The sequence below is a fragment of the Uloborus diversus genome, chromosome 2 (genome assembly GCF_026930045.1).
Source record: "Uloborus diversus isolate 005 chromosome 2, Udiv.v.3.1, whole genome shotgun sequence".
Lineage (NCBI taxonomy): Eukaryota > Metazoa > Arthropoda > Arachnida > Araneae > Uloboridae > Uloborus > Uloborus diversus.
In genome coordinates, this window is record NC_072732.1 from 182,990,244 (window position 1) to 183,003,339 (window position 13,096).

The 13,096-nt window shown below is 30.9% G+C and overlaps 1 protein-coding gene across 1 annotated transcript in view; it reads right to left on the reverse strand.

Annotated features, from left to right (window-relative positions):
• Nucleotides 1-13,096, reverse strand: part of LOC129216195 (nuclear pore complex protein Nup93-like) — a 100,643-nt gene that overhangs the window by 66,800 nt on the left and 20,747 nt on the right. The window contains exons 3-7 of the mRNA XM_054850378.1: nt 12,428-12,545; nt 10,921-10,983; nt 10,667-10,795; nt 9,338-9,412; nt 9,126-9,218 (exon numbers count right to left, since the gene is read on the reverse strand). Of these exons, the coding sequence (XP_054706353.1) occupies nt 9,126-9,218; nt 9,338-9,412; nt 10,667-10,795; nt 10,921-10,983; nt 12,428-12,545 (478 nt within the window). The remainder of the gene's footprint in view (nt 1-9,125; nt 9,219-9,337; nt 9,413-10,666; nt 10,796-10,920; nt 10,984-12,427; nt 12,546-13,096) is intronic.

Consider the following 13,096-nt stretch of genomic DNA (forward strand, 5'->3'; position numbering starts at 1 on the left):
GATAACAAATATAACAAGCATATGAATTTTTTACATAAAACACGGTAAACAATTTGAATTATTAATAATTTTAGTCACAACACATGAGGACAACTTTCTATCCATGAGTTTAGAACTTGTGACTCTAGAAAAGTGCTTATAGTAAGAGCTTCCAAACATTAAAATTAAAGCAGCTTTTAAAAAATTTCTGGTTGTTACATAACCAGATGGAGGCCCATTAAGAAGGATAAAAACTCTTTTATCAATGGTCCCAATTTCATAATTATTCCCATCATTACTTCGCATTCTCATGTTGCTAACTTTATCAATAACAGAGCCCCAACTCTCACAAGCAGCTTCGGAGACGGGGATTGAAATAATGTCGATGAAAAATTTGATGAATGTGGGTAATTTTGACGCCAGGTCATTCACAGCCTTTTTATATAAAATTTCCATTTCATACCCCAGTCCTTCGGATCTACTTTCTTCCAACAAATTTACAGTCCATTTGATAAACTGTTGGTATTCAAACCAAAGGGTGTCAAGATCTTCAGGAGTTGAAATACATTTTAATTCTTCAATAAAAGAAACAAATGTTTCTATGGTGAAGTTTTTATCTTCCTGTGTTTCTTCAATGGAAATACAGCTTTTTGGATAAATTAAATGCTCAAAGTTAAATAGGAAACTTGCCTTTTCAATTATATTTGTGCATCTACCAGATTTTTCTGAAAAAAAAACTTCTTCAATTTTAGTTTGCAATGAATTTATGTACTTGATGAAAGTTTTGAGAGATGTGGTGAACACTGTTATATCATCCTTTTTTAGGGACCTTAAATGGTTAGCTGATACTGGTATATCAGGTAATGGAATTCCTTTAAATGTGCATTCACTAAACATCTCAAAACTTGTGACTGTATTTTTGAGAAGCTTTGATGGAAGACTTGCTATATGTTCAGAAAATATTTCATATGATTCTATATTGCACAGAAGATTTAAATTATATTCTAAAATATTAAAAGCAGATTTAAGTAATTTTATGTTATCAATGTATTGCCACGGCAAAAGATTTCTGGATTGCACACTCTTTGAAGTTACAGCTAGTAAACTGTATAGGTCAGCTATGAGTAAAATATTAAATATGTTTTGTTTCCTCATGAGCTTATCACGCAGGCTAAACAGTTCTGGAATTCTTTCACATGCAGAAACAAACATTTTGTATTCACTGAGAAATGTTTTGAAAACAGTGTCAGAGTGTGAAACAAATTTCATCGTTTTAAATAACTTTGGTTTATAAAAAACCTCACTAAACTCGTCTGCTGAATTGCATAGCACTTCATACTTCTTCCCTGCATAAAATTCTTTCATGGTGTCTTGGATGATATCAATAGCATCCTTAACAAATTTAGGTGTTTCAGCATGTTTAATGCAAAGTTCTAAACGATGCATAGGATCCCAAACTACAGATACATCTTTAATCAGAATATTCTGCAGATGTTTTTCAATTCCACAGTTTATGTATTGGCCATCCACTGCTACACCAATCAAATTCCTTCGCACAAATGGCAGGTCAAAACCAAATTTTGCTAAGGCCTTTTAATATCGAAAATGGGCACCCTTATGCCTATCATATGCCTTGTGTGATGATTGATAGTCATTTTATCCGCTATTAAACCAATCGGCAAATCATTTTGTACAATGAAATTTGTCACTTCTTGTTTCAATATGGTGTGAACATGTGGCATAAAGTTCCGTGCAAATTCCTTAGAGTGATTTTTCACTCCCATACTTGCTTCACTTTTGTACATTTCAGTAATAATACTTTCATATGATACATATGATGTGTCTAATTTGTACGTTAGGTAAGCAGAAGCTGCACAATTAATTGCACTTTCTTTGCTATTTTTTTCCAAATTTATGTCTTCTTGTCCTTTTAGCAGCACTTCGTTCATGTTTTTAATGTGTCTTGTACACTTTAAGTGTCTTTCAGTGTTGTATTTGAGATGTCGAAAAGACGATGGCATATTTTTTTCGCTAAAGTCGTCTCCTTCATTAAAATCATAAAATATGGTAAGACCACAAAAAGTGCAAAGTAGACCATTTTCTCTTAATTCTAAGCAGCCTGACCATTTTACAATTCTCTCAACTGATCTTGCATTTTTTATAAGGTCAATTTTTTCTTCTTCTGTTAAATCTTCACTGTTCAATGATTCTTCCGGAATATGAGCAGAGTTTGTTTTGCTCTGAACAACTGGAGTATTAATTGATGGTTGTTTCACTTCAGTTAACTCTTTAACTTGATGAGAAAGTCCTGAAGAAGGATAAAAATGTGTTTTAGTAAATAAAACTATTTTCCCAATTAAAAGAGGAAAAAAAGTCGGTGGGGGGGGGGAGTGTGCTTTTAATTGAACTTAAATTTAACAAGATCATGTTGATGCACTTGAATGTTTTTTTCTCTTCTCAAAAATAACTTAGCAGCATCAAATTCTTCAAATGAATATTTTGTGTGTGTTATTTTTTTTTTTTCAAATTACGAAATAATTATTGGAAGTACGAAAAATTTGGGATGTAGCAATATTCCGATTTTATCCACTTCTAAGTCAAAACTGTAAGGGGCTGTATGAAAAAATAATTGTTGAATAAAATGTGTGAAAAGGGAAAAAAAAACAAAACAACGCGTGATGTCACTTTTTTTTGTTACTCCCTCCTGCACCCTCGCCGCAAATTCAAGAAACCCCCTCCCCCGAAAAACGCGGTACCATTGTGAACGGTCCCACAGGAAAACGTCATCGCGGCTTGTCGACACACCAGCAGGAAGACATCCTGTCCACTTAGAACTTCCGATCGCGCAACCGAAAATTTAAGGAATGGAGGGCGAAATAATTTATCAAACAATCGCCCGATGGCATTTTAGTAAGTTTATGAACTTTAATCGAGGTAATTACCTATACATTATCGCACTCGCGCATAAATCGAGCAATTTAGTACAAAAACGAGATTTAAAGTTAGGGCAACGCATGTAGATCTACACGCACGAAAAAATTTCCAAATGTTTTTCCTAATAATATTTGAAAATTTGGCTGTTTTCCAAACTTTTGTTCAATCTGTCTAACTAAACACTAAAGAAATAAATATTGAGTAATTCTTGAAAAATTTATATTGTCCAACTGTTGATTAAAAACTTTAATTACACTAAAAGGCCGCCGAAATAACAGTGAAAGAAACGCCAAATTCTGGACTCGCGATTTCTTTTATGTAGATAAGGATACTTGAGCTCTTTAAAAAAAAAGAGCCAAATATAACTGCTATTTATTTAGAATGAAAGAAACAAAAACAGTACAGTTGTAAAAAGGATACTTTTTTATACACTAAGTATTGACTTGTACATTTTTTTCATTTTCCTTTTTTAAACGTTTATTTCTCAAAAAACGTGGCAGAACGTTCCCAGTTTTTTTTTTTTTTTTTTTAAATTTAAGTTAAAATCTTAAATTCTTTGTCATTTTTTCCATTAAGTTATTTGAAAAAAAAAATCTTATTTCAAAAATTGCTGAATTTAGTAACGCAGAATTTGGAGCCCTATAATACTGCCAATATTTTTCCCTTACAAAAGTTTATGAGCCACCTCTACCGACAAATAATTTCTTTTTCTAATTTCAGAATGTATATTTCGTATATATATTCAATGACTTCTTTTTTAACTGTTCGTAGTTTCAGTAAAACGTGTTATTTTTTACAGTATGAAAGCAGATTTATTTTTAGTGGCAAATTGCAGGTGATTTTCAATCTTTGTTTGAAATGTTGAGAAGTATCATCCACTCAATTTCGAAGCAATTTTACAACGATTTAAAGGAGAGGGGGGGGGGGGTAGCACAACCCAGACCAAACAGAAATCAACCCACAATTTTCCATTTTCCCCTTCCCGCTAATCTCAGTCGAAAGATCTATTTTTAGACTCCGGCCACGTGCGCTGTCGGGTCAAGGTCGCAGATCAGAATTTATTCATCTCAATCAATTATTACTTACCACTTACGCATTAAAAAAATAAAAAGAGAGAGAGAGAGAGAGAAACGGCCCTTTTTGCTCCTACAGGCAAAAAGCCTAATTTTATAGCCGAAAAGGCCTACTAAAATATTTTGACGATAAGTATGTTAAGCTTTCAAGCTTCATTACTGTTAAAAATACAAATAAAAATTTAAATTATTCGTAATGACGTCCAATAATTGCTGTAAAGTGGAATTGTCTTTAGTATTGCCCTCAGAGACATCGAATAATTTCCGTTTTTTCGAAGAGTTACACGGCTCATTAATATCGATATCTTCACTGTTTTCCTGTTCACTATTCTCTATTATGCTTGCGCTTATTTCTGAAGTTAGTTCATCTTTCTTATTTTCCTTTTTCTTAAATAAATCAAGCACATTGACATTACAAATCGATTTGTACTGCAACTTTTTATTAGGATGAAACCTTGAAAAATGCGTTTTCAGATTTTTAAAAAGAATTTTTTCATTGCACTCCAAACAAGACACTTTTTCCAGCTGCGCTGCCATTTCGAGGAAACAGTGACAATGATGAAGAGAAGAGATAAGCAGTTGAAAAGAAGGGTGAAAGGGAACGTTCCCCGAACCCCTCAGGCCGTCCACTTACCAACATGGGGGTGGAAGCAGGAAGAAAAAGAAGTTTTGCAGCCCGAAGTGGGGTCAAGGAGAAAGGTCACTCTTAGCTCACAAAAGACATTTATTTTCTCCTTATTTTTATCAAGTTGTGTTTCAGATATTTATTTTTCTTTCATTTATTTTTTTTTTCTTTCTTTCTTTTTGTTCTTTCGAAAATTATCTGCAGGCCGCTGAAAAATCTGCGACGCACGTCTCGCGTCTCGCAATTTCTGCTACCGGGTGCACAATGCAGTAAAATATGCAGTTAACAGTAGATATTATAAAAACATACATAGATACAATTATTGTTAGTTAATTTTAAACTATAAGTGATTTTAAGTGGTTAAAAGGACTATTCTTTATTATGTAGAATGATACAAAATCAATATAAAATTATTCAAGCAAGCAATAAAACTAAAATATTCATTGATTTAGAAACACCATACCCAGCATTTTTTGCTGCTACTACTGCTGCATCAATCTTTCCACATCTTAAACAGTAATATATTATAGCCCATACAGGATTTCCATCAATAAGTCCATCCTATTAAAAAAAGAAAAACAACAGAACTAAGCTACCATGTAGAAACATAAGTCTGCTAAAAAAACAGTAATAAAGGCATCATTGAATTTACCTCAAGTCCAGGAACTAATACAGGATATTTCAGTTTCAAATAGCTTCTTACAATGTAATACGCTCCAGGTCTTGGCCCTAATTCAGCCTGCTGTAAATTTCCATAGACAATAGCTTGAATGTATTCAAAATATCTGTAAGGAAATGCATTTTGGAAAACAGTAAGTACTTGATTGTTCACTTGAAAGCGATATACAAATTAAATAATTTTATATGAATTTCAATCACGACAGTTGTAAACAAGGGCAAACATTTCAGTATTTCAGCACTTATTTACAACTTGCCTTGCAAGGAAACAGTACTCACATTAAACATTCAACGGTATTAATACCATCTTTTAGGTCAAAAATGTTAACAAGAAAAAATAAATCTTACAAATTAGATGTATTACAGTTGAATTGAGTTATAACGAGCACTGATTTGATCAGAACACAGATTTAGTAAGAAAATCAGAAATATTGGGTTGGTACACTGTTAAGCCTATGAGAGCAATACTAGCTTTTAACGAGTAAACTCTGCTTAAATGGAGCAATCTTTTTGCAATTTAAATCTTGTTTCCAAATTTAATGGTGTGCAATGTCTGTTAATGTAAGCACTTTTATTCAAATAAAATGCAACAATCCTTAAAAAACCACTTCCGGAAACACCAAGGCTATTTTAAGTAAATGGGCAACTACACAGCAAGTGTTAGAAAATAGTTTTATCCAGAAAAAAATGTGAGTTTTAAAGAGCTTCAAATATTAAAACACTTACTTCTTTTCCAGATAAATTCGTGCTTGCTTTATCAATGAAGTCTGCATTAGAAGCGAATTTCTAGCGGATAAAACATCTTTGTCAGCCTTTAAAGGTACATCAGTCATTATTTTCACCATTTCCCAAACTGCCATGACCTTCTAAAAGTATGCATTATACATGTGTTTATGTACATTTATGCATAAATACAATATATACACATACATATAACACATATACACATACATACCCTTCTTTGAAAATGTAAACAATAATTAAATAACATACTATTTTCCTTTTAGAAAGGTCTCAAACTTCCTTCTGTGTATTCGTCTGGCTTATATTGTGTATTATAGAACTATATTGCAACTGTAACGAAAACCCTTTAAAGCAGCTGCCCCCTCTCAACGGGCGAAATTTTGCGGAACGAAGGGGTGGCCACTCAGAGAGGTTTCACTGTAGCGTAAAAGATCAAAATTGAGGCATGTCAACATTCACCGGAAATATTTGCCTTATGCCAATGTCTTTTTAAAGAGAAAGCTGACATTTACCACAGGGGCCTCAACATTTCAATTGTTTAAAAACTAAGCTAAATTTTAATCAATAAAGTTAAAAATTATTCTATAAAGTTTCTTCTTGTGAAAAAACCCATCACCAGTTCTCATCCAGGTTTTCAGCTTGATCCTTATCTTTATCTATTGCATTTTCAGCTTTCTTTAATAGAAAAAAGTACAGCTTGGCTAACATGGTCATCAGTCATTGTTGCAGCTACTTCTAGACAACTATTTTAGTAGGGATGCTTCACCCGTGTTCTAAACGAAGCCCACTGCGTTGAGATATGAGGCCCGTGAGAGCATTCAAGTTAAAACATTTTTTTTAAAAGAAAGAAAAAAAAAAGAAAGTTTTTACAGAAAAGATCTTAAAATACACTCAACAGATCAAAATGCTCTAAAATAAATCTGAAAAAAAAAAAAAATATGACTTTGAAGAAAAAATAGTAGATAATTTTGAAATTTTTTCAGTTGTTCACACACACAGTGGCCAGTAGACCTTTTAGCTTACTGGCCATTTTTCGTGCAAATGCAACTGTAATAATTGTTCTAGTAGCAACCATGCCATACGTAAAAAAAAGGTGTCAGGAAAAAAAAAAAGATTTTTTCAATATTTTAGCTCTAAAAATCTATGTTTTCAACTGGTTACGTTTCAAAAATATTTATTTCGCTTTTACATATTAGATATTTTTAACATTTTAATGTATTTTTTAGATGGCAAGTGTCAAGCGTAATGTTAAGTTTTTTCTGCAATGTTTCAGCAATCTTTCAGCATTGGTTTTGGTGTCACACTACTTTATAATTTTTGAAATAGTACACAATAAATATCGCATTGAGCAAGAATAAAAACTTATTTTTTAGATTAACTATGTTTTGATTTATTTCCACTGATCGGCATGATGCATAATGAATTATAATACTACAGAATGTTTTGTTTTGGGGTTAGGGGGTTGAAAAACAGGATTTAAAGAAAATAATCTTGAAAGTTTACAGACTGAAAAAGGAGTGGAAACAAAATTTGCAGCATAAAAAGAAATTCTTTTAAAAAATAAAAATTATCTCTTGAAATGCAGGAAAAAATTGACTAACTGCTAATTTTGGTTTTCAATCACCACTTTTTTCTGTATAAAAATGTGTAGCGACATGCCCCCAAAAGTTTTATCTGCTACTGGATAAAAGAGGTTTAAGGGAAAATTCAAAACAAAATTGCAATTTAGAGGAAAAGGGGAAAAAAGTCCAGATTTTGAGAACAAATAGATGTTTAGGGACTTGAAACTAAAAAAGAGACCAGTTGGGAACCCTGACTGATATTAAGATTTTTATGTCTCAAAAACATGAAAAAATATAATTTGTAAATTATTTGTCTTTCATAATTTAAAAAATGAACTAGCAAAAATACCCGGTGTTGCCTGGATCAATAATAATGAGAAACAATCGCTACTTTCTTTTGTTTTCTGTTTTAACTGAAAGAACTCAAAACACACCGCTTTGACGTCATTAAAAATTGAGCTTCATTCTTACCCATAAAAGTAAAAAAGCAATAAGTATAAAGAACGAAAGAGTAGTCATTTAGAAACGAAAGCGCAAAGTGAAGCATATAAAGGTTTGAAGAATTTCCAAAATATATCTAACAAAAATAAAGATCACTAAAAGAAACTGAGCGCTTTATTTACTTAAATAGTACACACACACAAAAAAAAAAAAGCTCTCTACTATAAAGTAAGACAAAACAACGTTAGATGAAGCACAAATTTGCATTGAAAAAGGCGTTCCCTGTAACGCCGAAACACGTGTCTGCTGTAATGTGCAAATTTGTGCTTCATCTATAACGTTGTTTTGTCTTACTTTACTGTTCAGCACAAAGGTATTTATTTATCTTGCTCTCTACTATGTTTACCTAAGTGTGCAAAAAGTGAGTTTCCAAATGTTTAACTGACTTTAGACTCATGTTTGCGCCGGAGAAGCCTTGATTCAAAATTTACATTATGATTACTTTTAATATTGCTGTTGTTAGGCAACGAATTTTCGAAACAATGGGTTTAATCTTTAATTATTTGATGTGGAAATTACATGACATTTACTGTTTTCGATCACGACGTTCTTAAACTAAGTTTTTTAGCAATAAATTATAGCCTAAGTTGTTCCCCGATTATGTAGTTATCTATGGTGAAAAAATGGTTAAAATCCCTCCAGTAGTTTTGAAGTTTACCCCGGACATCCGGACAGAGATTAGCTCTTTATGTATAAAGATTTTGAAAGGATTACTCAGGTACGAATCACATTTAGATCACAATAAAGAGATAAAGGTGTCTGTGCAACTACTTTCAAATGCTTGGAAGGAATATGAATGAATAAAGAACTATAGTTAGGGCAAACCTAACCTGGCAGTGTCATAATGCTGTGATTAGGATCTGCAAACCCTTGACAATGCTGATAGATTGGGCTTTCTCTAACTATAGTTCAGAAATTATATAATGAAGGTGCATTATCTGAATATACTTAAACTAAACTATTTTAGAAACATGACATTAAAACAAAAAGATACAATATGAAACAAACAACCAAATTATTTTATCTTACCTTATCATCCATTTCCTTAAAGATATTAAAAAATTTATTTGAGAGATCACATTTAGTACCTCCTCTAACTGATAGCTCATTGTATAAAGATAGCTGTAAAATACATAATAAAAATCATAATCATAATTACAGTACATTGTGTGTGTCATGGAAAAATCTTACAAATTTAACAATTTTTCAAAATACCTCAAAAATACTGAAACATTATTTACCTCTTTAGCATATATCATTTCAACATTGTCCATAGCACTTCTGGTCTTCAAGCTGATTGTTTCACTTAAATAAGTCTGAAAGTGATGAAAAATGCAAGACATAAAAATATTTTAAGATTAACTAAATTAATAATAAGTTTATACTGAGTTGAATGTTGAACTGAAAAACATTAATATACATTTATCACAATTAGAGATGGGAAAGGTCGGGGAAAAAAATGGAATTTTCAAGAAAAAAAGTTGGGAAGTTTCTTTCCATCCGGGAAAAAAATTGAGAAAAGAGTCGGATATATTTCAATACTAGCTGCATTGCCCGGCATTGAATGATCTACCTCAAAAATAAAAGCTGTGTCAAGTGACACATGTTCAGCGAACAGGCAAAAAAAAGTAAAATCTCCCATCAATATGCAGAAAAGAGCAATTTTCTGATTGAAAATTTAAATTTAGACCTGTTTGGATATTTTTCAAATACCAGAACTTCAGTCATTTTCATATATTAACCAGCATTAGGCATAAATTAACCATGTTAACATGGCCCTTAAAATGATGATTGTTAGTTAGATGAATTCACATGTATGAATAAATTAGATTCTAAAAATTTCAGAAAAATATTGAAATACTCAGACAAAAAGTAATTTTAAATTAACGTACATCAACTTAACAGAATCTTGCAATTTATTGTGCTCATCAAAAACTCTTAAAACTGGCAGAAAATGCAATCTATATGTTTTTTTTTTTTTTTTTTTTGAATTATTTAAAAAAGTTTTTATTCATTTTTCAAAAATAACTATGATTACAAAACAGATGATGCATTATTCAAAAAGATAATTAAAAAAAAAAAAAAAAAAAACAAACAAAAACTTCATGCTTTTTCTTATTACTTTTCTTCACAAAAATATCATATGCTATCATGACAAATCCAAGTTTATTTAATTTCAATTCTGTAAACATAAACCACAGACCATACTTTAAAAATAAAGATACGCTTAGTTTTAGAATATGAAATCGGCTTAAAATGAAGAATTAATGGGGGTTCTAGTTATCCCCCAAACTTTAGGTAAAGTTCAACAAAATCACTTTCTCATTTATAATATTAGTAAGGATTCTGGCAGAAAATAATGCAACTAAGTGAACGAAAATCTCTCCAACATAATACCAAACATACTTATATGTATTAGCAAAGTTGAGTGCACCATTTTTAGAAAATTTTGACCCCAATATATTCCAAACTGGATTAAACATTAATTAAATCCTTTTAAATAATCATCTCATTCATGTTAGTAATATTAGTAATTTAATTCTAACACTTCAATTTAAAATTATACTTACTTTATTGTCAGTAGACACATCAAGTAACTCATGCGAAGGTCCAACTAAAGCAGTAAGTATTTTTTGCTTTTCTTGCTCCCATTCACTTTCTAAAGTTTCCCAAAATACTTTATCAGCTCTTTCAAATGTCTAGAAAATTTGATAAGTTATAGCAGATTTGTCACAAAATGTTTAAAAAAAAAAAAAAAAAAAAAAAAAAAAAAAAAAAAAAAGCAGAAGAAGAAGAAAAGAAAATATCTATTGAAAAGAATTACCGATAATTTTGATTCCTCTATAACAGAAAGCATGGCATTTTCCCGCTCATTTTTTAGAAATCCCTAAAAAATAAGATTAAAAAAATTTCATAAAAAATAAGTAAAATACATTGCAAGCAAGTATTACTGTCGGACCACGGACTGTATGGAAAAACAAACATCCGTTTTACAGCCGGAAATGAACGAATCTATTATTTTTTAGAGATGTCAGCTTTTGCAGAAGCAGAGTCTCATTCAAATGAGTTGAATACCAGCATCAAATTTTTACTTTCCCCCTTATTCAGATAGATTCGTCTTATCTGGACATTTGAAAATTCCATACAATCCGTGTTTGGACAGTATGCAACAGAAACTCAATAATACACACTGATTGAAACCAAAAGCATACTATAAAACATGTGAGAAAATATAGTGTGCATAAATTTTCCAAAGCATAAAAACATACTGAATGTAAAAGAAAGAGAGAGAGAACAGAAAAGATTTTTTTCATCACTTCAATATAAAAAAAAATAAAAATAAAAAAAAAAACTAAAAGAAAAAAGAATTCTTACTAAAATTCTCCCATTTTAATATAGATGTTTTAAACAATCATTTAAGTTGGATAATTAGTGTTTTCCATTGCATAACTTTTCTATTATGATGTCGGTTCAATTGTTGTACCAGGAAGAGCTAACTATGCGAAAGTATAAAACATTCATTTTTTTTTTCCTTTGGAAAATAGCCATGATAGTAGATGCTCCATTTTTTAAAATGTGATATGGTTAAAATTTCTATATTAAATTTCTTAAATCACAAAGGCTAATTATGTGAAAAAACTTGATTGCAGTGTTAAATTGAGTCTAAACATAAGCAATAAAATTATTCATTCCTTTAGTTATAAAGTTACAAATGAACTATTATGCACTAAAAAAGACATTTGTTTTATCATAAAATGCAAAATTTACTTTGAGAAGAACATGTTTTAAATCTCTCCTCCCACACCAAACCCCAGTAGCTACTGCTATTAATTAATGCATTATTAAAGTACTAAATCTTAAAAATTATTTTAATAAGTTTAATAAAGTGTGTTCTCACGTTAAAGATTATTTTATCCCACCTAGTAGTTGTCAGGGTAACTGAAAATTTGATGTCTGGAGATTGAGCCAAAAACAATATCAGCAATCTGTAGACTGCTTTAAAAAATGTTTTTTTGATATACAATGAAATCAAAATAATGAACTGTCTGCTTTCATCAACATCTTATTCAAATTTCAAAGAAAGTAAATGAAAGAGACTTGGGGAGCAATAAGTTTTTTTACATGGCGACTAGGGTTCCAGGGGACTATAATAACATTCAACAAACCTTATCAAATGAGAAAGAGTTGTTTTACTTACTAAGTTCAAGTTACTTTCACTCCAAATGTTTAAGGAATCAAGAACAGTTTGAAAAAAAGTTTTAATATCAAGTAATAAGCAAAACATTTTACAGTAGTGATATACTTTCTTCCATTTCACATAGGATACTCACCTGAATATCAGTCTCACGTATGGGTTCAATTGGTTCAAATGTTCTAGATGTGCTTAGAGATTCCAATTTTTGTGATATTTTCGGTAAATCATAACCTTTACTTCCTAAAAGAATGGATCTAAAATAAAAAAAATTAAGTTTATGAGATTGAAAACCCTGCAAATGCATTTTAACAGTTACAGCAAAGCAATTAAAAAATATTTGAATGAAGTACATACATGAAATTCATGGGAAAATAGGTATACAGCACAAAAACCATAAATCTAAATTTATGTATTCTAAGCTCCACATTTAAAGGAAAAGCAAATTCACTAGCAGTGAAAAGAGATTAACATGAAACTGAAGAAGCCAAAATATTCTAACTGTCAATGACTTGTATTGGAATGATGTGTCACCCAATGATTTTGTCACAAAATTGCCTATCACAAAAATAGAAATAAAATGTCTATGCATATCTATATTGGACTCTAGATCTCAAGCCATTTTACATATAACTAAAACACAAATATATTGTACATATTATTGTGCCTGTAGCTTCTAATTTCATTTTACTTTTTGTATTTTACTAAATTTATACACTCTTGTGTTTATTTTTCTGAACTGCTTGCCTACACTCTCCAAGCTGCAAATCGAGTTTACAATTTCTGTGAAAGACAGATTGGCAACAAC